Genomic DNA, 22,433 nt, shown 5'->3' with positions numbered 1-22,433 from the left:
GCAAACCTCTGTATAATCCTCCCAGGATAAGAACCAAGGGGAAGGACAAATTAATCTGGCACTAAAATGATGCAAAGACAATGAAAGCTAAATGGATCTCAGAATCTTTATTTAGTGTAGCTCTCCTCCCTTTGTCTGTTGTTACCCCGACCCAATTTGCAACATATTGTGAACTTCTAGGGCAAAGAATCATCCCTTCTTCTATTTCTATAAAGTATCTAGCATCCCAGTGATGCTGCAGAAATAGTCCATTTGTTACAATGACCATGCCACTATTTTATTCTGGGCTGGGGGGGACCTGGCATCTAAACAGATAGGAATCTGCTCATGGAGTGGGAAGGGTCATTCCTCCAGCATCCCCATAGACCAGAGGATATGATGATGCAGTCACAGCACTAGGTGTTAACCCCTCATCTGTGTTTAAACCTGCCCCTATGGGCAGGGCTTTGGGAGCTGTACTCCGGCTCCACTCCAGCTCCAGGCAAAAACCTGTAGCTCCACTGCTCCAAAGCCCTGCCTATGGGTGGAGCCAGTCCTGGGAAGGGGAGGCGCAGCGACACTCTGAGTCTGGACAGTAGCTACGCCTGCCCCGCCACATAGAAAGCTCTGGAGAGGAGGAGATTCATAGATTTAAAGACCACAAAGGGCCATTATGACCATCTAGTCCTGACCTCCTGCCTAACAAGGGCCAGAGAACCTCACCCAGGGATCAATCCATATATTAGCACCACCAGTATTATGTTCCTGAATCTGGAGGCGTGGAGGGGACAGGCTCTCTCAAATGGGTTCTGGGGAATATGGGGCTGATCCCCCTGAAGGCTACAGAGGAGGAGAGAATCTGACCCAGGCACTTTGGGGACACACCTCCCTCCCTCACCCCCACCCCCTAACACCAGAGGGTGCAGGGATCCTTACCCAGTGAGATCACGTTCTCATAGTTCTCCTGCATCTCGTCTGTGGGATCCAGATTAGCTCACTCACTGCCTCTCGTGGAATACACAGCCGTCTCCTCGACGGTCCCTGAAACAGCCAGAGACCCTCACTCAGAACCTGCTGTCCCAGCCACAATCCCATCAGCTCAGCCACAGGAACTCTAAGTTGGTCCCTCTGCTCTCTCTCTCCTACATGTCCCTCCCTTAAAGTAATGGTTATACATTCCCATATGATTCTTTCTAGCCTCCCCGCCAAGCCAACCCTCATTTCTGGGTGAGTACCAGACAGTCATCTCCCCTGAATGGCTTCTCTGGCCCTACAAATGTAGTAAACCACTGACAGCAGGGATACAGGATTGGGGGTGGGATCTTTATTCTAATGGAGCACAGCCAGGCACATCATGAGCTCCCTGCACTCCCCATTTCTCTGGTCTCCTTTCTCTTGTTAGCGGTAGGGACCATGTTTGAGCTATGGCAGGGCTGAGAAGTCTTGGGTTGAAACTTCCTAGTGATGATGCTCTAAGTGAGCCCAACCTGCCGGGGAGGAGCTGGAACAAAAAGCGGATGAGATTCTGCAGCCTGTCATGGGGAGAAGGGTGACTGGAGAGGTTTTGGAAGGGGCTTTAGTCAATTCACACCCCTGGTTCTCCCGGCCTTTCCCTGCAGACAGACACTCTGCAACCCTGGGACCATGCTCAGTCGTTTTATTACAAAGCAATCCAGCCCCTCTCCCTATATTAAACCCCCTTCCCCCGCCAGTAAAGAGTTTCTGAACCAAATGCTAGAAAAATACAGAATCGAAGGTGCCATTTTGGGCGATCCCTAGGGCTACCAATTTTGGTTGGAGGTATCCCTGAAGGTTTCCTCACCTGACAGAATCTTTAATTAACTATGAATCTTTAATTCCTGGAAGGTTGGCAACCCTAGGCAGTGGTTCTCAACCATGGGTCCGGGACCCCCTGGGGGACCATGAGCAGGCTTCAGGGGGCCCCCAAGCAGGGCCAGTGTTAGACTTTGCTGGGGCCCAAGACAGAAAGTCAAAGCTCCACTGCATGGGGCTAAAGCCTGGGTTCCAAGCTCCATCACCCAGGGCTGAATCAAGCCTGAGCTACTTAGCTTCACAGGGGGCCCCTGTGGTGTGGGGGCCCTGGGCAATAGCCCTGCTTGCTACCCCCTAACGCTGGCCCTGGCTTTTATATGCAGAACAATGGTTGTGGCACAACTGAGCCATGGAGTTTTTATAGCGGGGGGAGGGGGCTCAGAAAGAAAGAGGCTGGAGAAGCCCTGACCCCAGAGACACCCCCCCCCCCACCACACACACACACGGTCCCCAGGGCAGCGCATCCCCCAGCAGCGCGGGACCAGGCAGAGGCAGGAACTGGCTTTTCCTCTCCCTGCCCTCCCCTTGTCCCGGGAAAGTCAATATCCCCGGGGGCGCTGCAGGGACCGGGGCTGGGAGCCGGGAAACCTCCCTCCCCACTGATTGCTCCGGCTGCCCCTTCCCGTCGCCTTACCCTCTTCCTTTCTCTGGCTGGGGAGACGGGCTTATTGTTGCATGGGGGGGGGCGTTGGCTCTCCCAGGGCTGCTTGGGCTGGTGCAGGCGCTAAGGGCAGGCAGAGCCGGGGTGTGTCCGGGCGGGCAGCGGCAGCGCTGGGACTCCGGGACGGTAGAAAGCAGCCCTCTCCCGAGTCACTTTCCTGCCCATACCCAGCACTTTCCCCGAGGTTCGCTCGCTCGCTCTCAATTACCTGGAGCTTCCGGTTCAGGAAGCTGATTCGGGCGGCAGGGGCCGGGGCTTCCCCGGGCCACTCAGTGCCGTGAGAAAAAGTCCTATAGCGCCGGGTTTGTTGCAGCCCGGGTTGGGTATGGGGAAGGACACAGGAAGGGGATGGAGCAGCTGAGAGTGGCTGTAGCTAGGTGCTGGGTGGGAGGAGGGGAGACAGGAAGGGGGGACAATACAGAACCGAGGGATCCCCCCAGCCCGTGGTGGGGCTGGCTCTCTTTCATTGCAGCTGCAAAGAAATCAGGCTGCCTCCATTGTGAGCCGGGAAGTCGGGGCGGTGTGATCTTGCCAGCCAGGGACTTTCTCATTGTTGCAATTGGTCGCCCTGGCGTCCTAGAGCAGCCCCGGGCTCTGCCGACACCAGCTCCCGAGCCGGAGCCTGCAGGTAACTGAGAGAGACCCCGGGGGAAAAGGGCTGGAGCTGGGCAGGAAACAAACACGGCCCCAATCTCCGCCAATCCCCTCACTGACGCCCCCAGGCTCTGGCTCCCCTGAGCCCCCTGCAGGAGCCGAGCCAGCCCGCGGAACCAATAGCTGCTAGCCACTGGTTTATTAACCAAAAGTTTGGTAACTCCCACTGGTACTAGCAAAAATTTGCCCCGCGGGGAGTGATTCCTGAGGTTCACGTTGTCACTGGTAGCAAAGTTCCTTCCTGCATGCTAGGGCTTTTGTTCGGAGTCTGCCTTTCGGCACTGGTCCGTTCTCTTCTTCAGCTACCCTGTTAGGAAATACCCTAGCTCGGTAGAAGGCTGGGATTTCTGAAGGTTTAGGGAGATCGGTACCCACTGTCTTTCAAGGAGAGTTGGGCATCTCTGTGTTTTCTTCCCCTTTGGATTCTAAAGCCATATAAGTCCGAAATCCCTGCACCTGCCCTCCCTGCAGTGCCTGCTGCCTGCACCTGCAAAGATTTCAGGTACTTGCTTTAGCAGATCCTCTTCCAGCCAGCCGTGCCATAAATGCACTGCATGAGCTTCCCCACTTGCCTTGCCTTTCCGGCTCTAGGGAGAGACCGGGTCCCATGCTCAGCAGGTGTAAATCAGTCCTGCCTCCCTTGGCTTCAGTGCAGCCACAGTTGCGTTACACCAGATGGGATCTGGCCCCCAATTTTTTTATAGACAACCCAAACTCTCCACTATATGAAAATTTGCAAAAACTTCTAAACCTTTTTATAAACCTTTTAAACGTTCCCAGATTCCACTAGGGCAGCATCTGCAAACATTTTGCAGACGGTCACCTGTTTCAGTGGGGTTGGGGTCACGGTGCAAAGGCCAGGGCTCTGCCCCCTTTGTTTCATGACATGGGTACAGATCTGGGTTTTGAAATAACAAGGCAGTATTTGGGTTTACGTAGACTTTAGCAGTAGGGCCAGCAGACTGGTGCAGGCAGGGGCAGCAATCCCAGGCCCTTATGGGATTGTGGAACTGAGAGGAGGAGATGCTTCTTGTTTCAGGGGCCTAGTGGCCTTCGTAGGTCTGTGTATCTCACATGGATCAGTGGGCTGCTGTGGATCCTGATCAGAAACCTTTGTGCAGGGGTGGCATACAGGAGAACGATGATCCCCTGGTGATTCTGAGTAAGTATCCCATGGAGGCTGTGGGGGTCTTTGCAGCTGCCGGGTCAGCTTCTGAGCAATGTTCTCCTGTGGACCCTTTCACAGAACCTCAGAACAATGGGAAGGAGGCTTGGTTGTGTGGTGAAAGGGACAGACCCCCTCAGACTCCTGGGGACAGAGGAAAGGGACAGGTTTCCACAAGAGAAGCAGAGTTGGAAGGACATCTAGGCAAGAGTGAGGGTGAGAAGACAGGGCAAACGTCTATCCAGTCCCACTATTGACTGAGGTCTCCCTCAGGGAACAAGGGGAAGAACCATGTGTCCCAAAGCTCAATGAAAATAAGAGCCAGAGAAGTGAGGAAAGAGTTAAATCAATGTGAGAATCCCTTCAGCTCCCTCAGGATCATGTCTCCAGCAGGTGTATCCTCCAGGCTTCCCATCCACCCAGCCTGACCCCTGGCAGTAGCTTCCTTCTCCCTGACGCTGCAGATGGGAAGTTGAGACAGGGTGGGTCCCCTCTTCTCTCTGCTACTAGGGAAGGATTTGGGGTGGGGGGAGGGCGTATTTGACTTCTGGTCCTTTTAGTGTACCCCAGCAGTTATTTGGGTTTGTTTCTCCATTCCCCTGTACAGGGCCCTGACTCCTGTGTGGATTCTCTCCCTACCCCAGCCGGGACAGGGCAGCGAGTGAGACCGAGGAGGAGAATCTGGGGAGGAAGGCCCTGAGATCGTGGAATTGGATCCAGCATTGCTGGGCAGGCTGGAGGGCCTGGGGCCAGGAGCCTGGAGGAGCAGGGCCCGGACTGTGAGAGCCTGCGCTGGACGGTGGTGCAGCAGATCGACTCCCCCCGGGAAGCCGACGCAGCGGCTGGGCGGCGCGGGGCAAGTCAGCTGGCGCCCGGCCTTCCAGAAACTTCAAGAGCATCATCGTGCTGCAGAAGAGCTACGAGTGTGGCGATTGCGGCAAGACCTTTCAGCTCAGCTCGCACTTCAGCAAGCACCGGCGCACCCACACCGGCGAGAAACCCTTCCGCTGCCTGCACTGCGGAAGAGCTCAATGTCAAGCTCCAACCTCTACCGACCACCAGCGGGCCCATGCCGCCGAGCGGGCCTGCCCATGCCCCGAGAGCTCCGCACCGCCGGTGCCAGCGAGCGCCCCGAACCCCGCCACTTCCTCGGCCCGGGGGCCTGCCTACAAGTGCGAGGAGTGCGGCAGAGTTTCCGGCGCAACACGGAACTGGTGACCACCAGCGGCTGCACACTGGCGCCTGCCCTTCCAGGCACTCACTGTGGGAAGAGCTTCTCCTGGAGCTCCCATTCGACCGGCACCAGCGCATTCACACAGGCGAGAAGCCCTACCAGTGCCCCGAGTGCGGGAAGTTCTTCAGCCGCAGCTCCCCATCTACTACGGCACCCGCGCACACCCGCTGGGGGCCGCTCCTATATCTGCACCTACTGCGGGCGCAGCTTCAACAGCACCCTGCACTTCGACCGGCACCAGCGCACCCACACCGGCCTGCGCCCCTACAAATGCACCCTGTGTGGCAAGGGCTTTGGCGATGGGCTGGCCCTGGTGAAGCACCAGCGCCTGCATCTAGGGGATGGGCCCTTCCACTGCGAGGAGTGTGGCAAGAGCTTCAGGGCGAGGGCGCAGTACGCCCGGCACCGGCGCAGCCTGCACGGTGCCGCCGCCACCAACACCGGCGGCGAGAAGCCCTACCGTTGCGGCGACTGTGGCAAGAGCTTCTCCTGGAGCTCCCACTGGGAGCGGCACCAGCGTATCCACACCGGGGAGCGCCCCTACCAGTGCGGCGACTGCGGCAAGCGCTTTGGCCGCACCTCCCACCTCTACCGGCACCAGCGCACCCATGCCGGCGGCCAGCCCCACGTCTGTGCTGACTGCGGCAAGAGCTTCAACAGCACCCTGCACTTCCACAAGCACCGGCGGGCCCACGCTGGTGAAGCCCCCTGCCATGCCTGCCCCGACTGCGGAAAGGCCTTCGCCGACGGCTCCGCTCTGGCCAAGCACCGGCGCACCCACACCGGAGAGCGGCCCTTCCCTTGCCCCCAGTGTGGACGGCGCTTCAGCGTCAGCTCTCACCTGTACCGCCACCTGAGGAGCCACACTGAGAGAAGCCTCTGGAGGAGATCGCATCCTACTAGAGATCAACTCCTCTTCCCCCTTTACCTGGGAGAGGAACCCCCCCATGCTGGAGGTTTAGCTCACCTGGACCTGGCTGCACCTCTCTGAGCACGGGAGTGAACCCCATGCACTGCCAGCCAGAGCGTTAGTGGGGCTTACCTCACAGGGATCTGACCATGGGATCGCCGACCCGCAGAGGTAGCTGAGACCTCTAGGAGAGCAGTGGGCAACCCCGTTGTGGGCACTCTGGGCCACAGGGATGGGCGCAGTGTAAGGTCCCAGTTTGGAGTCCCTTGAAGGGCTCCACGTCGATAGGGGTCTGGATCAGCCCTGAGGATATAGGTAGATAAGGTAGATTCGATAGGTAGGATAGGTAGGAGGTAGAGCAGAGTGGTGGCTGTACTAGCGGGCTGGGCAGGGTGGAAATAAGAGAGGGAGAATGTTAAATGGTGTGGGATTGAGGGCGGATTACCCTCTCACCTCACATCTGGTGTAAATCAGGAGTATTCTCACTGGAGTTACTGGGGCCAGTCCCCTCTTGCTCACCCCAGTGTAAATCAGGAGTAACCCCCACCAGAGTCATTGGGGCTGATTCCCCTCTCATTCACCTTGGTGTAAATCAGGAATAACCCCACTGGTAGTCAGCTGGGGCCAATTCCCCCCTCGCTCACCCCAGTGTAACCAGGAGTAACCCCACTGGGGTCAGTGCAGTTACAGGAGTGTGGAGGCTGGGCGAATGGGTGATCGGAGCTGGGGCAGGAGGCGGTATCTGGGGATCAGGCAGGTGGGCAGGAGGTGGCGAGGAAGATGGGAACCAGAGTGGGAGGGGAAATGAAGTGTTTGGGGATTGGGTGTCTGTGTGGTGGGAGCAAAGAGAGGGATGTGGGTGATGGAGGACGGGCATGTCTGTGGACTGGGCTGGTGGGGCAGACATGGCACTGCTAGGGGTCTCCAGGCTAAGGAGGATGGGACCCAAGTTTACTGCCACTCCTTCTTTGGTTTTCCATGCCGTATCCCTGCCTCCTGATCAGACAGGACCCAGGAGGAGAAGAAACTCTGCCACACGGAATCCCCCGCAAGCCATCCCACCCAAGAAGGGAATGCAGGGCACTCAGCATGGAGAGAGCCTGGGAAGTGGAGAGAGCTTGGTGTGTAATGTGCCTGACTCCAGCAGGGAATGAGAGACAGAAACCTTAGGGTAGAGTGTGGTTGACTTGTGGAGTTCACAGCTGCAGGAGATGACTGGGCAAAACAGTCAGCAAAGCCCTCTACCAGCTCCATGGAGCAGTCTGGGGCTCTTGACTTCCAAGCGACTTCCTGCGTGTGTGAAAATCTCCCCTTAGACACACGCCCCGCCTGTCCCGATCCTATTCCAGAGCATGAGGGACAAGAACCTGCTCTCCACTGTTCTAGGGATATGGAGGGGGGTGAGTTTCTGTAAGGAACGAAAGCTAATCACTTCTGAAATAAGCTATCCAAGCTGGGGCCTCAGAAAGGTCATGAGCTTCATCAGCTGCACTTTTGGAAGGATCTGTGGAGGTATTTACATACCAGGAAATCTGTTGTTGTTAGAGGTCAGATTCTTTGTTGGTGTTCAATTGACATCCAGGGATTTCTGCCCATTTATGCCTGGTGATAAGTTAGCCCTTCTCTACAGTAGGCTTCGGCCTTGTCTATGCATCAAAGTTGACTTGCTTTTAACTCGATGGGTACAGTTAAAGCAGTATAACACTCACCCCCTTTAGAATGAATATTATCATCATCACAGCAAATCCCAAAGGGGTGTAACCTCCCTGCAGATTGAGCACCACCCAAATAGATTTGGTAGCTAGATCCTCAGGATGGTCTGGCTGGATGGTCAGTCTATGTCCGTCACTGGTGAGCTTATCAAAGTCTTTGACAACCACGTGATCGCTGCCTGTGTAGCAGTGTTCCTTGGTAACCGCACTTCGTAATTCATTATTACTCCTGAGGGCATTCTGCGCCAAAAAAATTAAAATTCTGTGCACAATATTTTAAAATTCTGCGAATTTTATTTGTCAAATAAATGTGGAGGCTCCAGCATGGCATTAGGGAGCATTGGCCACTGGCTGTACAGAGTTGGGAGATCACTGTGCAGCTCCCTCCCGGGACGCAGACTCAGCGGTGAGGCTTCACCCAATCCTGACACAGCGCAAGGACAGGGCCTGCCCCAGAAACACCCCATGGGCCTGCCCCTCCATGTCAGATGAACCAGGTAGGCTAAGCAAGGCAGGATCTTAGTGTGGGAGGAATCCAGGTATGGGTTGAGAGGGTTCTGTGGCGCAAATCTGGGTGTGGGCGGCTACAGTGGGAGATCCAAGTGTGGAGGGATTTTGATGCACAGGGCTTGTTGGGGGGTTCTTGGTGCAGTGGGAATGGGACTTTGACAGGGATGCAGGTGAAGTGGTTGGGGCTCAGCGGGGGGTGTGGGCGTAGGGGGATAGAGCTTGGCAGGGGGGTCTGGGTATGTGGGGCTCTGGGCGGTCCAGATGCTGGAGTGGGGCTCAGTGGGGTGGGGATCCATGTGCAACTGGTTGGGACTTGGTGGGATAGGGACCAAGTTTTCGGTGGCTCATTGGGTTGGTCCAGGTACAGTGGGAGTGGGGCTCGTTGGGGGTTCTGGGTGCAGGGGGGTGAGTGTCAGCGGGAAGATCTGGATATGAGGGGGTCTGGATGCACGGGGTTGGAGGGAGAAGCTCTCTGTACAGTTATCCCTCCCCCTGCAGCTGAGGAGCGATGAGTGCAGGAAGTGGTGGGAGGGGAGGAGGGAGTTTGCAGAGCTTCTTGCAGCTGGGGGAGAAATCTGGGGATGGGTCTGAGCCGGTCCTGGATGCTGTGCAGGGGAAGAGGAAGTCCCGTCCTTCACAGCCAGCCAGGACTAGCAGCTGAGCCTGGCACAGGATAGGAGTCACCAGCCGGGTCTTCCTCAGTTTTGCCTCCTGCCCCACAGTGATTTACCTCTCTGCCAGCTGCCCTACTGCTGGGGAGGATCTCATGATCTCTCTTGTGGCTTCCCTTTGCTTCCCCATCAGAAAGTCATTTTTCTGCAGGGAAGCAAAAAAATTTGTGGGGGACATAAATTCTGCGCATGCGCAATTGTGCAGAATTCCCCGAGGAGTATTCATTAGTAGTATTCATTCATCCTAATAATACATCGGTACCAAGAAAGCCACCAAAACTGAACCAGGGCTGATGAAAGCAGTTGCTGGGTTTGGCTACAAATATCCTCATTGCTGATCTTGTCCCAACACTTGAGATGGAACAGTTGGTGAAGATCACATGAGTTGTATTGGTACAAAGGTGTCCTCTCTCAGTATAACTGTTCCCGTAAAGGAAGGAGAATAAACTCTACCATCATAAGACATCTTTATGCCAATATAACTGCCTCCGCACTAGGGGCTGTACCCACTGTACTATTCTGATGGAAAATCAAACTCTTATCCCATATAGCTAATCTAGTCCAAAAACTCTGTGTAGACAAGGCCTGAAAGCGTCCCACCGCTGCTACCACTGGTTCTATTTTTCCATTGATGTGAGAAGTGGGAGCCCTAATGTAGACTGAGTACTTGTGGCTACCAGCCTGTTAAGCATTTTTCTGTGTAAACTAATTCAGTGCATGTCAACACAGTGCTTCAAATGCTGGTCTGTTCCTGGAGCCCTGCCTAAAGTAGCACTCACCCCGTTCTTACCACAGAACCGGCCCTCCCAATAGTGGGAAATGTTGGACAACAAAGCCTACGTCCCTCACGGAGGCAGCAGCCCTTTCGCATGGGGCCGGTTGGGAAGCCCCAGAGTGGGTTATCCTAGCTGTGCATTGGCTTTGACTGGACACTTGGTCACCTGGCTGGGCTGGAGCGACACATGCTGCTGAGCGATGGCCCAAGCAGAAAAGGGCTATTGGCTGGAGTTAAAGGTGACCTGCAAAGGGATTTTGCTTTCTTTTATGCTTGTTTCTTATGTTAGAAATTCTGGTCTAGTTTACCGTAGAAGACTCTACAGTGATTGGGAGAACCAGCGAAGAGAGGACATCCCAAGAAAATGGAAATTGAGCAATTGGAAGGAGAAGGGATTTTTGACCAGCCTATTGTAAAACTTTTTGGTTTTTTATTAATACCTGTTTCACTCCAGTATGTATTCAACACCTGTGAAAAAAGAACATCAATGTTAACAATTATAGGCAGCCCCATTTGAAAAGCTTGCCTAACAGTGGGTTCCTCTGTCCATATTTAGGCACCTAAATAATTATATTATTTAATATATTAGGTAATTTTTAGGTGCCTAAATGTGGATTTCAGAGCCAAGCTTTAGGCATCTCAGCTCAAAAATATTGCAATGAAGACTCACTGTCGATATCTCTAAGGCCCCAACAAGACATCCTGCCTAGCCAGGGGAGATGTGGCTTTACATGCCTGACATTTCAGAGGTAAAAAACAAGCAGCCAAAAAGAGACACGTCTAAAAGACACAAAAAATAAAATCTTTCCAGCCTTTGCTCTACGTCGCCATGAAACAAAGAAAAACACAGGTCTGGTTTTGTTTTCCAATCCACTGCAGGTCTCCTTTCAGCCATAGAATCCCAGTTCCGGAGCAAGGAGCCCAGGTAGAGAAGTAGTTTAGCGTGGGGGGCTTGAACCCTGAGCTCTTTAGCTAGAGTTCTGGAAATGATGTTCACTCGACATAAGTTCCACTGCTGTCCTTGCTGTCCGGTCCATCTCTGGTCAAGGGGAGCTGGGACTGTGTGTGTATTGTGAATAAAATAGAGAAGGGGGGGAAATATCTTGGGTCTGTGTTCGGTTATTTCTCTGCTAGAGATGGGATTAGCCCCACTTTCCTAACAGCACCTTGCAGGGCAGATTAGCAACACTGTGGTTAAACTGCTGGCCTAGAACTAAGGAGATCTGGGTTTAAATCCTGACTCTGCTACAGACTCCTTGGGTCCCCAGTTCCCCACAATGGAAATAATACTTCCCTGACTCTCAGGGATGCTGTGTGGAGAACTTAACGTCTGTGAGCTACTCAGCAGTACATATTCCTAGCAAGAGCCAGTAGGTGTAATGGGCATAGCTACTCAACAGAAGTGTGTCAGTTTATACCAGTTGAGGATCTGACACAAAGGGGCCTGATTTCCCCACTGCGGTTGGACAGTTAGCAGAATAAGACAGTCTTATTTCAGAATAAGAGCTCCCATGCCAGGGTTTGCGCTTATTTATCAAAACCAGTTTCAATTCACACCTTGTTATACTGGTGCAGCTTTCTGATGTCGACAAGTCCTTGGTGACTTCATACATACAGACAGCAGCTTTCAAAGAGGACTCCTTTGGGCCTGAGTCTTATTTACACTAAGAGCTTGTCTAACCCAGTTTAATTAAAGGTGTGCATATAAACTCGATTAGTTAAACCAGTGCAAACCCCTGTGTGGATGCTCTTATTTCAGTGTAAAGGCAGCTCACGTCTAAACATTAGTCACTTAATAAAAATCCCATGAGATTTGTTTCAGCAAAGGGGGTGATGTTTAGGTGACGGTAACATTAGCAGTCAGCGTGCATGGTATAGACACAGCAATGCCATGTCGATGTCTGAATTGCTCCCAATATTCACAGGTTAGATCATTTCGTGCATGCTCACTTCAGCATGCCCAATGCTTCTGATGACTCATGAACACTAGAGGGCAGCGTAACTCAAGGAAAGTCCATCATTCAACACATGAGGGAGCCCATTGACTTCAATGAAGGTGTTCCCACTCATGAAGTGAGGAGTGTGCTAAATACCTTGCTGAATCAGGGTCAAAAAGAGGATCTGATTTATATAGCCATAGATTTTTAAGGCCAGAAGGGGGTCATTCTGATCATGTAGTTTCACCTCCTGCATCATACCTGGGGATTCCTGCATCCAGTCCATAACTTGCAGTAGAGTTAGAACAGATCTTTCAAGGCAGGTTGGCACTGCAAATTAAGGTGTGATTGCAGCTTGGGAAGGCATACCCACGCTGGCTTCAGTTTAGCTAGCATGACTAACAGTTGCAATGAAGACATGGCAGGCCCAGTACAAGCCCACTATGAATGGGCTAGCCTGCCCCAGGGTCTGGGCTGCCATGCCTTCACAGCTGTTGTTACCCATTCTAGCTAAATTAAAGCTAGCACCGAGTCTGTTTACCCAGGCTGTAATTACACCACCAATTTCAGGGTTGACGTACCCTTAACAAGAGACACCCAGTCTTGATTTAAAGACTCCGAGTGATGGAGGATCCACTGCGTCCTTCAGGAAGCTGTTCCAATGGGTAATTCCCATCAGGGTTAAAAATGTGAACCTCGTTTTCGGTTTGAACTCTGCCAACTTCAACTTTCAGCCGTTGGATTTCAATTTGCCTTGAGACGGCATAGACCATGATCACTGTTTCTCTTAACCCTCCCTGCACTAAGCTAAACAGATGGTGTTCCTTTGGTGTCCCATTATAAGGCCTCTTTTCCAGGCCTTGCATCTTTCTTGTAGCTCTTCTCTACATCCTCCGTGACCATTCAACATGTGTGGAAACCAGAACTGGACACAGCATCCCAGCAGTGATCTTGCTAATGCTGCATGTCAGATAATATCACATCCCTACACCTACTTGCTATTCCTGTTCATGCATTCAAGGATCTCATTAGCCCTTTTAGCAATAACATCACACTGGGAGCTCATGATAAAGTCATTTTCCAAGACACTGCTACTCAGGGACCAGAGATTGGATCTTTAATTATTTGTCTAAGAAAGATCAAGAATATTGAATGAAGGTGATGTCCCTTCACATTAACACAGAGATTCTTTTGTTTCCAGAAGGGTGAATCATAACTAGAACCAGTAGAAATGTTTTGTTCCAATTTTCTTCCAGTGAAGTTCCATTTTTGAAAGACAGAAATTTTCTCAAAAGTATTTTGACATTCTCAAAATTATCAATTTTTTTTTTTTACATTTTGGTGGAAACATTTTCATTTAGCAGTAAGTATTTTCCATTTTCATTCACTTTTTTGTTTGTTTTTCAGATTTTATTTCCCACTGGGGGGTGGGAAGGAGTTATTATCCCCTCATTGCAATTTTTGATTGGTCAGCTTAATCATAGAATATAAGGGTTGGAAGGGACCTCAGGAGATCATCTAGTCCAACCCCTTGCTCAAAGCAGGACCAATCCCCATTTTTTTTGCCCCAGATCCCTAAATGGCCCCCTTAAGGATTGAACTCGCAACCCTGGGTTTAGCAGACCAATGCAACCCTCCCCCCCCCTTCCCCTGTCCCCGTTCAGTCCAACCCCCAACTAAATCATCCCAGCCAGGGCTTTGTCAAGCCTGACCTTAAAAACGTAAGGAAAGAGATTCCACCACCTCCCTAGGTAACCCATTCCAGTGCTTCACCACCCTCCAAATGAAAAAGTTTTTCCTAATATCCAACCTAAACCTCCCCCACTGCCACTTGAGACCATTGCTTCTTGTTCTGTCATCTGCCACCACTGAAAACCCAGTCTAGATCCATCCTCTTTGGAACCCTCTTTCAGGTAGGTGAAAGCAGCTATCAAACCCCCCTCATTCTTCTCTTCCGCAGACTAAACAATCCCAGTTCCCTCAGCCTCTCCTCATAAATCATGTGTTCCAGTCCTCTAATCATTTTTGTTGCCCTCCACCGGACGCTTTCCAATTTTTCCACATCCTTCTGTAGCGTGGGGCCCAAAACTGGACACAGTACTCCAGAGGAGGCCTCACCAATGCCGAACAGAGGGGAACGATCACGTCCCTTGATCTGCTGGCAATGCCTTTACTTATACGGCCCAAAATGCCTTTAGCCTTCTTGGCAACAAGGGCACACTGTTGCCTCCTATCCAGCTTCTCGTCCACTGTAACCCCTAGGTCCTTTCTGCAGAACTGCTGCCTAGCCATTCGGTTCCTAGTCTGTAGCAGTGCATGGGATTCTTCCGTCCTAAGTGCAGGACTTTGCACTTGTCCTTGTTGAATCTCATCAGATTTCTTTTGGCCCAATTCTCTAATCCTCTGTATCCTATCTTTACCCTCCAGTGTACCTACCACTCCTCCCAATTTCGTGTCATCTGCAAACTTGCAGAGCGTGCAATCCATGCAATCCTCCAGATCATTAATGAAGATATTGAACAAAACAGCCTGAGGACTGACCCTTGGGGCGCTCTGCTTGATACCAGCTGCCAACTAGAGCCATTGATCACTACCTGTTGAGTCTGACGATCTAGCCAGCTTTCTATCCACCTTATAGTCCATTCATCCAGCCCATACCTCTTTAACTTGCTGGCAAGAATTCTGTGGGAGATCGTATCAAAAGTTTCGCTAAAGTCAAGGAACAACATGTCCACTGCTTTCCCCTCATGCACAGAGCCAGTTATCTCATCATAGAAGGCAATTAAGTTAGTCAGGCATGACTTGCCCTTGGTGAATCCATGCTAATTGTTCCTGCTCGCTTTCCTCTCCTCAAAGTGCTTCAGAATTGATTCCTTGAGGACCTGCTCCATGATATTTCCAGGGACTGAGGTGAGGCTGACTGGCCTGTAGCTCCCCGTGTCCTCCTCCTTCCCTTTTTTAAAGATGGACACGACATTAGCCTTTTTCCAATTATCCAGGACCTCCCCCGATGACCATGAGTTTTCAAAGATAATGGCCAATGGCTCTGCAATCACATCCACCAACTCCTTTAGCACCCCTCAGATGTGGCGCATCTGGCCCCATGGACCTGTGCTCATCCGGCTTTTCTAAATAATCCTGAACCACTTGTTTCTCCACAGAGGGCTGGTCACCTCCTCTCCATACTATGCTACCCAGTGCAGCAGTCTGGGAGCTGACCTTGTTCGTGAAGGCAGAGGCAAAAAAAGCATCGAGTACATTATCTTTTTCCACATCCTCTGTCACTACGTTGCGTCCCCCATTCAGTAAGGGGCCCACACTTTGCTTGACTTTCTTCTTCTTGCTAACATACCCGAAGAAACCCTTCCTTTTAGTCTTAACATCCCTTGCTAGCTGCAACTCCAAGTGTGATTTGGCCTTCCTGATTTCAGTCCTGCATGCCCGAGCAATATTTTTATACTCCTCCCTGGTCATTTGTCCAATCTTCCACTTCTTGTAAGCTTCTTTTTTGTGTTTAAGATCAGCAAGAATTTCACTGTCAAGACAAGCTGGTCGCCTGCCATATTTACTATTCTTTCTACATGAAAGCAGAGTCAGAATGAGCTCTACTCTGACATCTGGTGGTGAGCTGTGGCAAGGGACTTCAGGGGCAGATCTCATTTGCATGGGCACACTCACCCTACTTAGCATGATGGGCTGCTTGCCCAAATGGTCACTTTGGCTGCTGTGGGATCCCCAGTCTCTTTGTTATTGGGGCAGGAATAATAATGCATTGTTAATCAGGATATATGAATCAAAGACAGATGTATTGTACTTGGTATTTTATGATGGAGGGACTCGCTGTCAGCTAAGTAGCACTTGTTAGGCAAGGGACTTTGGTTCCAATGCCTAGTGGTGCGGCGCGGTGCGGCAGGGCAATCCAATCCAATCCAATCCAATCCAATCCAATCCAATCCAGGGCAAGGCAGGGCAGGGCAGGGCAGGGCAGGGCAGGGCAATCCAATCCAATCCAATCCAATCCAATCCAATCCAAGGCAGGGCAATCCAATCCAAGGCAAGGCAAGGCAATCCAATCCAAGGCAAGGCAAGGCAAGGCAAGGCAAGGCAGCAAGGCAAGGCAATCCAATCCAAGACAAGGCAATCCAATCCAAGGCAAGGCAAGGCAAGGCAATCCAATCCAAGACAAGGCAATCCAATCCAAGACAAGGCAAAGCAGGGCAGGACAATCCAATCCAAGGCAGGGCAATCCAATCCAATCCAAGGCAAGGCAAGGCAATACAAGCCAAGGCAAGGCAAGGCACGGCAAGGCACGGCAGGGCAGGGCAGGGCAGGGCAATCCAATCCAATCCAAGGCAAGGCAAGGCATGCAATCCAATCCAATCCAATCCAAGGCAAGGCAAGGCAGGGCAATCCAATCCAATCCAATCAAATCCAGGGCAGGGCAGGGCAGGGCAATCCAGTCGAATCCAATCCAAGGCAAGGCAAGACAAGGCAATCCAATCCAAGGCAGGGCAATCCAATCCAAGGCAAGGGCAAGGGCAGTCCAATCCAAGGCAAGGCAAGGCAATCCAATCCAAGGCAGGGCAATCCAATCCAAGGCAAGGCAAGGCAAGGCAAGGCAAGGCAATCCGAACAAGGCAAGGCAAGGCAATCCAAACCAAGGCAGGGCAATCCAATCAAAGGCAAGGCAGGGCAGGGCAATCCAATCCAATTCAAGGCAAGGCTAGGCAAGGCAATACAAGCCAAGGCAAGGCAAGGCAAGGCAAGGCACGGCACGGCAGGGCCGGGCAGGGCAGGGCAGGGCAGGGCAGGGCAGGGCAATCCAATCCAATCTAAGGCAAGGCAATGTAATCTAATCCAATCCAAGGCAAGGCAAGGCAGGGCAATCCAATCCAATCCAATACAATCCAATCCAATCCAAGGCAAGGCATGGAAAGGCAAGGCAGGGCAATCCAATCCAATCCAAGGCAAGGCAATCCAATCCAATCCAAGCCAAGGCAAAGCAGGGCAATCCAATCCAATCCAATCCAATCCAATGCAAGGCAAGGCAAGGCAAGGCAAGGCAGGCAGGGCACTCGAATCCAAGGCAAGCAAGGCAAGGCAAGGCAGGGCAATCCAATCCAATCCAAGGCAAGCAGGGCTATCCAATCCAATGCAAGGCAAGGCAAGGCAAGGCAAGGGGCAATCCAAGGCAAGACAAGGCAAGGCAAGGCAAGGCAATCCAATCCAATCCAATGCAAGAGGCAAGGCAAGGCAAGGCAGGGCAATCCAATCCAATCCAATCCAATGCAATACAATGCAAGGCAAGGCAGGCAAGGCAAGGCAAGGCAAGGCAGGGCAATCCAATCCATCCAACACAATCCAATGCAAGGGAAGGCAAGGCAAGGCAGGGCAATCCAATCCAATCCAAGGCAAGCCAAGCCAGGGAAATCCAATCCAATCCAATCCAAGGCAAGGCAAGGCAATCCAATGCAATCCAATGCAATCCAAGTCAAGGCAAGTCAAGGCAAGGCAAGGCAAGGCAATCCAATCCAATCCAATCCAAGGCAAGGCAATGCAATCCATCCAAGGCAAGGCAAGGCAAGGCAGGGCAATCCAATCCAATCCAATCCAATCCAATCCAATCCAATCCAATCCAAGCAAGGCAAGGAAAGGCAAGGCAGGGCAATCGAATCCAATCCAATCCAAGGCAAAGCAGGGCAATCCAATCCAATCCAATCCATTCCAAGGCAAGGCAAGGCAAGGCAAGGCAGGGCATCCAATCCAATCCAATCCAAGGCAAGGCAGGGCAATCCAATCCAAGGCAAGGCAAGGCAAGGCAAGGCAAGCAGGGCAATCCAATCCAGGCAAGGCAAGGCAAGGCAAGGCAAGGCAGACAAGGCAAGGCAAGGCAATCCAATCCAATCCAATGCAAGGCATGCCAAGGCAAGGCAAGGCAAGGCAGGGCAATCCAATCCAATCCAATCCAAAGCAAGGCAAGCCAGGCCAATCCAATCCAATCCAATGCAATGCAAGGCAAGGCAAGGCAAGGCAGGGCAATCCAATCCATCCAATACAATCCAATGCAAGGGAAGGCAAGGCAAGGCAGGGCAATCCAATCCAATCCAATCCAATCCAGGGCAGGGCAGGGCAGGGCAGGGCAATCCAATCCAATGCAATCCAATCCAATCCAATCCAAGGCAAGGCATTCCAATCCAAGGCAGGGCAATCCAATCCAAGGCAAGGCAGGGCAATCCAATCCAATCCAAGGCAAGACAAAGCAGGGCAGGGCAATCCAATCCAAGGCAAGGCAAGGCAAGGCAAGGCAATCCAATCCAAGGCAGGGGAATCCAATCCAATCCAAGGCAAGGCAAGGCAAGGCAATCCGAAAAAGGCAAGGCAAGGCAATCCAATCCAATCCAAGGCAGGGCAATCCAATCAAAGGCAAGGCAGGGCAGGGCAATCCAATCCAAGACAAGGCAAAGCAGGGCAGGGCAATCCAATCCAAGGAAGGGCAATCCAATCCAATCCAAGGCAAGGCAAGGCAATACAAGCCAAGGCAAGGCAAGGCAAGGCAAGGCAAGGCACGGCAGGGCAGGGCAGGCAATCCAATCCAATCCAAGGCAAGGTAATGCAATCCAATCCAATCCAATCCAAGGCAAGGCAAGGCAAGGCAAGGCAAGGCAGGGCAATCCAATCCAATCCAATCCAGGCAAGGCAAGGAAAGGCAAGGCAGGCAATCCAATCCAATCCAATCCAAGGCAAGGCATCCAATCCAATCCAATCCAATCGAAGGCAAAGCAGGGCAATCCAATCCAATCCAATCCAATCCAAGGCAAGGCAAGGCAAGGCAAGAAGGCAATCCAATCCAATCCAATCCAGGCAAGGCAAGCAAGGCAAGGCAGGGCAATCCAATCCAATCCAATCCAATCCAAGGCAAGGCAAGGCATGGCAAGGCAAGGCAAGGCAATCCAATCCAAGGCAATCCAATCCAAAGCAACCCAAGGCAAGGCAAGTCAAGGCAAGGCAATCCTATCCAAGGCAAGTCAAAGCAATTCAATGGAATCCAATCCAATCCAACGCAAGGCAAGGCAAGGCAAGGCAAGGCAAGGCAAGGCAATCCAATGCTATCCAATGCAATGCAATCCAATCCAAGGTCAAGGCAAGGCAAGGCTTGGCAATCCAATCCAATCCAATCCAATCCAAGGCAAGGCAAGGCAAGGCAAGGCAAGGCAAGGTTAGGCAAGGCAAGGCAAGGCAATCCAATGCATCCAATCCAAGGCTAGGCAAGGCAAGCAAGGCAAGGCAATGCAAGGCAAGGCCATCCAATGCAATCCAATCCAATCCATCCAAGGCAAGGCAAGGCAAGGCAAGGCAAGGCAATCCAATCCAAGGCAAGGCAAGGCAAGGCAACGGAAGGCAATCCAATCCAATCCAACGCAATCCAATATAATCCAATCCAATCCAAGGCAAGGCAAGGAAGGCAAGGCAAGGCAAGGCAATCCAATCCAATACAATCCAATAAAGGCAGGGCAAGGCAAGGGAAGGCAAGGTAAAGCAATCCAATCCAATCCAATCCAATCAATCCAATCCAAGGCAATGGAAGGCAGGCAAGGCAAAGCAAGGCAAGGCAATGCAATTCAATGTAATCCAATCCAATTCAATCCAATCCAAGGCAAGGCAAGGGAAGGCAATCTAATCCAATCCAATCCAAGGCAAGGCAGGCAAGGCAAGGCAAGGCAAGGAATCCAATGCAATCCAATCCAATCAAATCCAAGACAAGGCAAGGCAAGGCAAGGCAAGGCAAGTCAATCCGATCCAATCCAGTCAAAGGCAAGGCAAGGCAAGGTAAGGCAAGGCAATCCAATGCAATCCAATGCATCCAAGGCAAGGCAAGGAAGGCAAGGCACGGATGGCAAAGCAAGGCAATCCATCCAAGGCAAGGTAACCAATCAAGCAACGCAAGGCAAGGCAAGTCAAGGTAAGGCAAGGGAAGTCATCCTATCCAGGCAAGGCAGGCAAGGCATCCAATGGATTCCAATGCAACAATCCAAGGCAATTCAATCCAATCCAAGGCAAGGCAAGGCTAGGCAGGCAAGGCAAGGAAAGGCAAGGCAAGGCAAGGCAATCCAATGAATCCAATCCAAGGCAAGGCAAGGCAAGGCCATCCAATGAAATCCAATCCAAGGCAAGGCAAGGCAAGGCAAGGCAAGGGAAGGCCATCCAATGCAATCCAATACAGGCAAGGCAGGGCAAGGCAATCCAATCCAATCCAATCCAATCCAATCAAGGCAGGGCAAGGCAAGGCAAGCAAGGCAAGGAAAGACAAGGCAATCCAATCCAATCCAATCCAATCCATTCCAAGGCAAGCAAGGCAAGGCAAGGCAAGGAAATCCAATCCAATGCAATGCATCCAATGCAATGCTATCCACTCCAATCCAATCCAATCCAATCCAATCTAATCCAATCCAAAGCAAGGCAAGGCAAGGCAAGGCACGGCAGGAAGGCAAGGCAAGGTAATCCAATCCAATGCAATCCAATCCAATCCCAAGCAAGGCAGGCAAGGCAAGGCAAGGCAAGTCAATCCGATCCAATGCAATGCAATCGATCCAATCCAAGGAAAGGCAAGGCAAGGTACGGGAATCCAATCCAATCCAATCCAATCCAATCCAAGGCAATTCAAGGAAGGCAAGGGAAGGCAAGGCAAGGCAATCCAATCCAATGCAATCCAATGCAATCCAATCCAGTCCAAGGCAAGGGAAGGGAAGGCAAGGCAAGGCAAGGAAAGGCAATCCAATCCAATCCATCCAATCCAATCCAATCCAATCCACGTCAAGGCAAGGCATGGCAAGGCAAGGCAAGGCAAGGCAAGGCAATCCAATCCAAGGCAGGCAATCCAATCCAAAGCAACGCAAGGCAAGGCAAGGCAAGTCAATGCAAGGCAATCCTATCCAAGGCAAGGCAAGGCAATCCATGGAATCCAATCCAATCCAACGCAAGCAAGGCAAGGCAACGCAAGGCAAGGCAAGGCAAGGCAAGGCAAGGCAAGGCATCCAATGCTATCCAATGCAATGCAATGCAATCCAATCCAAGGCAGGGCAAGGCAAGGCTTCGCAATCCAATCCAATCCAATCCAATCCAATCCAATCCAATCCAAGGCAGGCAAGGGAAGGCAAAGCAAGGCAAAGCAATCCAATGCAATCTAATCCAAGGCTAGGGAAGGCAAGGCAAGGCAAGGCAAGGCAAGGCCATCCAATGCAATCCAATCCATCCAAGGCAAGGCAAGGCAAGGAAGGGCAGGCAAGGCAAGGCAAGGCAATCAATCCAAGGCAAGGCAAGGCAAGGGAAGGCAAGGCAAGACAGGGCAATCCAATCCACCGCAATCCATCCAATCCAATCTAATCAAATCCAATCCAAGGCAAGGCAAGGAAGGCAAGGCAAGGCAGGCCAATCCAATCCAATGCAATCCAATAAAAGGCAGGGCAAGGCAAGGCAAGGCAAGGTAAAGCAATCGAATCGATCCAATCCAATCCAATCCAATCCAATCCAATCCAGGCAATGGAAGGCAAGGCATGGCAAGGCAAGGCAAGGCAAGGCAAGGCATCCAATCCAAGGCAAGGCAATCCAATCCAAAGCAACGCAAGGCAAGGCAAGTCTATGCAAGGCAATCCTATCCAAGGCAAGGCAAGGCAATCCAATGGAATGCAATCCAATCCAACGCAAGGCAGGCAAGGCAACGCAAGGCAAGGCAAGGCAAGGCAATCCAATGCTATCCAATGCAATGCAATGCAATCCATCCAAGGCAGGGCAAGGCAAGGCTTCGCAATCCAATCCAATCAATCCAATCCAATCCAATCCAATCCAATCCAATCCAATCCAAACCAATCCAATCCAAGGCAAGGCAAGGGGAGGCAAAGCAAGGCAAAGCAATCCAATGCAATCTAATCCAAGGCTAGGCAAGGCAAGGCAAGGCAAGGCAAGGCAATGCAATCCAATCCAATCCAAGGCAAGGCAAGGCAGGAAAGGGCAAGGCAAGCAAGGCCAAGGCAATCCAATCCAAGGCAAGGCAAGGCAAGGGAAGGCAAGGGAAGACAGGGCAATCCAATCCACCGCAATCCAATCCAATCCAATCTAATCCAATCCAATCCAAGGCAAGGCAAGGAAGGCAAGGCAATCCAATCCAATGCAATCCAATAAAAGGCAGGGAAGGCAAGGCAAGGCAAGGTAAAGCAATCGAATCGAATCGAATCGAATCCAATCCAATCCCAATCCAATCCAATCCAATCCAATCCAATCCAATCCAATCCAAGGCAATGGAAGCAAGGCAAGGCAAAGCAAGGCAAGGCAAGACAATTCAATGTAATCCAACACAATACAATCCAATCCAAGGCAAGGAAAGGGAAGGCAATCCAA

The 22,433-nt window shown here is 51.8% G+C and overlaps 4 protein-coding genes across 13 annotated transcripts in view; 2 read left to right on the top strand and 2 right to left on the bottom strand.

The window, feature by feature from the left end:
* Nucleotides 1-2,821, bottom strand: part of LOC119842467 (zinc finger protein 345-like) — a 42,633-nt gene extending 39,812 nt beyond the window's left edge. For 3 of the 6 annotated variants that reach the window (XM_038370635.2, XM_043496676.1, XM_043496677.1), the window contains exons 1-2: nt 2,682-2,821; nt 916-1,020 (exon numbers count right to left, since the gene is read on the bottom strand). In XM_038370635.2, coding sequence (XP_038226563.1) covers nt 916-949 — 34 coding nt within the window. In that variant the 5' untranslated portion in view covers nt 950-1,020; nt 2,682-2,821. Of the gene's footprint in view, nt 1-915; nt 1,021-2,446 lie in introns of all 6 variants that reach the window. The other 3 variants (XM_038370636.2, XM_038370634.2, XM_038370637.2) reach the window with 3 other exon arrangements.
* LOC119842466 (zinc finger protein 271-like) overlaps nt 1-22,433 on the bottom strand; it is a 638,009-nt gene that overhangs the window by 239,732 nt on the left and 375,844 nt on the right. The gene's annotated exons all lie outside the window — the stretch shown is intronic.
* LOC119843027 (zinc finger protein 850-like) overlaps nt 1-22,433 on the top strand; it is a 765,636-nt gene that overhangs the window by 523,767 nt on the left and 219,436 nt on the right. The gene's annotated exons all lie outside the window — the stretch shown is intronic.
* On the top strand, nt 2,975-8,422 carry LOC119842495 (zinc finger protein 771-like). Of its 2 annotated transcripts, none has more exons than XM_043496978.1 (3): nt 2,975-3,101; nt 4,167-4,289; nt 4,900-8,422. In XM_043496978.1, exon 3 carries the CDS (start codon nt 5,324-5,326, stop codon nt 6,515-6,517), a length of 1,194 nt encoding a protein of 397 aa, XP_043352913.1. In that variant the 5' UTR covers nt 2,975-3,101; nt 4,167-4,289; nt 4,900-5,323; the 3' UTR covers nt 6,518-8,422. The 2 variants fall into 2 exon arrangements, with proteins under 2 accessions (XP_043352913.1, XP_038226663.1); XM_038370735.2 differs by having other exon boundaries at nt 4,866-8,422.

Source organism: Dermochelys coriacea, chromosome 14 (genome assembly GCF_009764565.3).
Source record: "Dermochelys coriacea isolate rDerCor1 chromosome 14, rDerCor1.pri.v4, whole genome shotgun sequence".
Classification (NCBI taxonomy): domain Eukaryota; kingdom Metazoa; phylum Chordata; order Testudines; family Dermochelyidae; genus Dermochelys; species Dermochelys coriacea.
The sequence above is the reverse complement of the archived record's forward strand: the minus strand, read 5'-3'. Positions and strand labels throughout refer to the sequence as shown.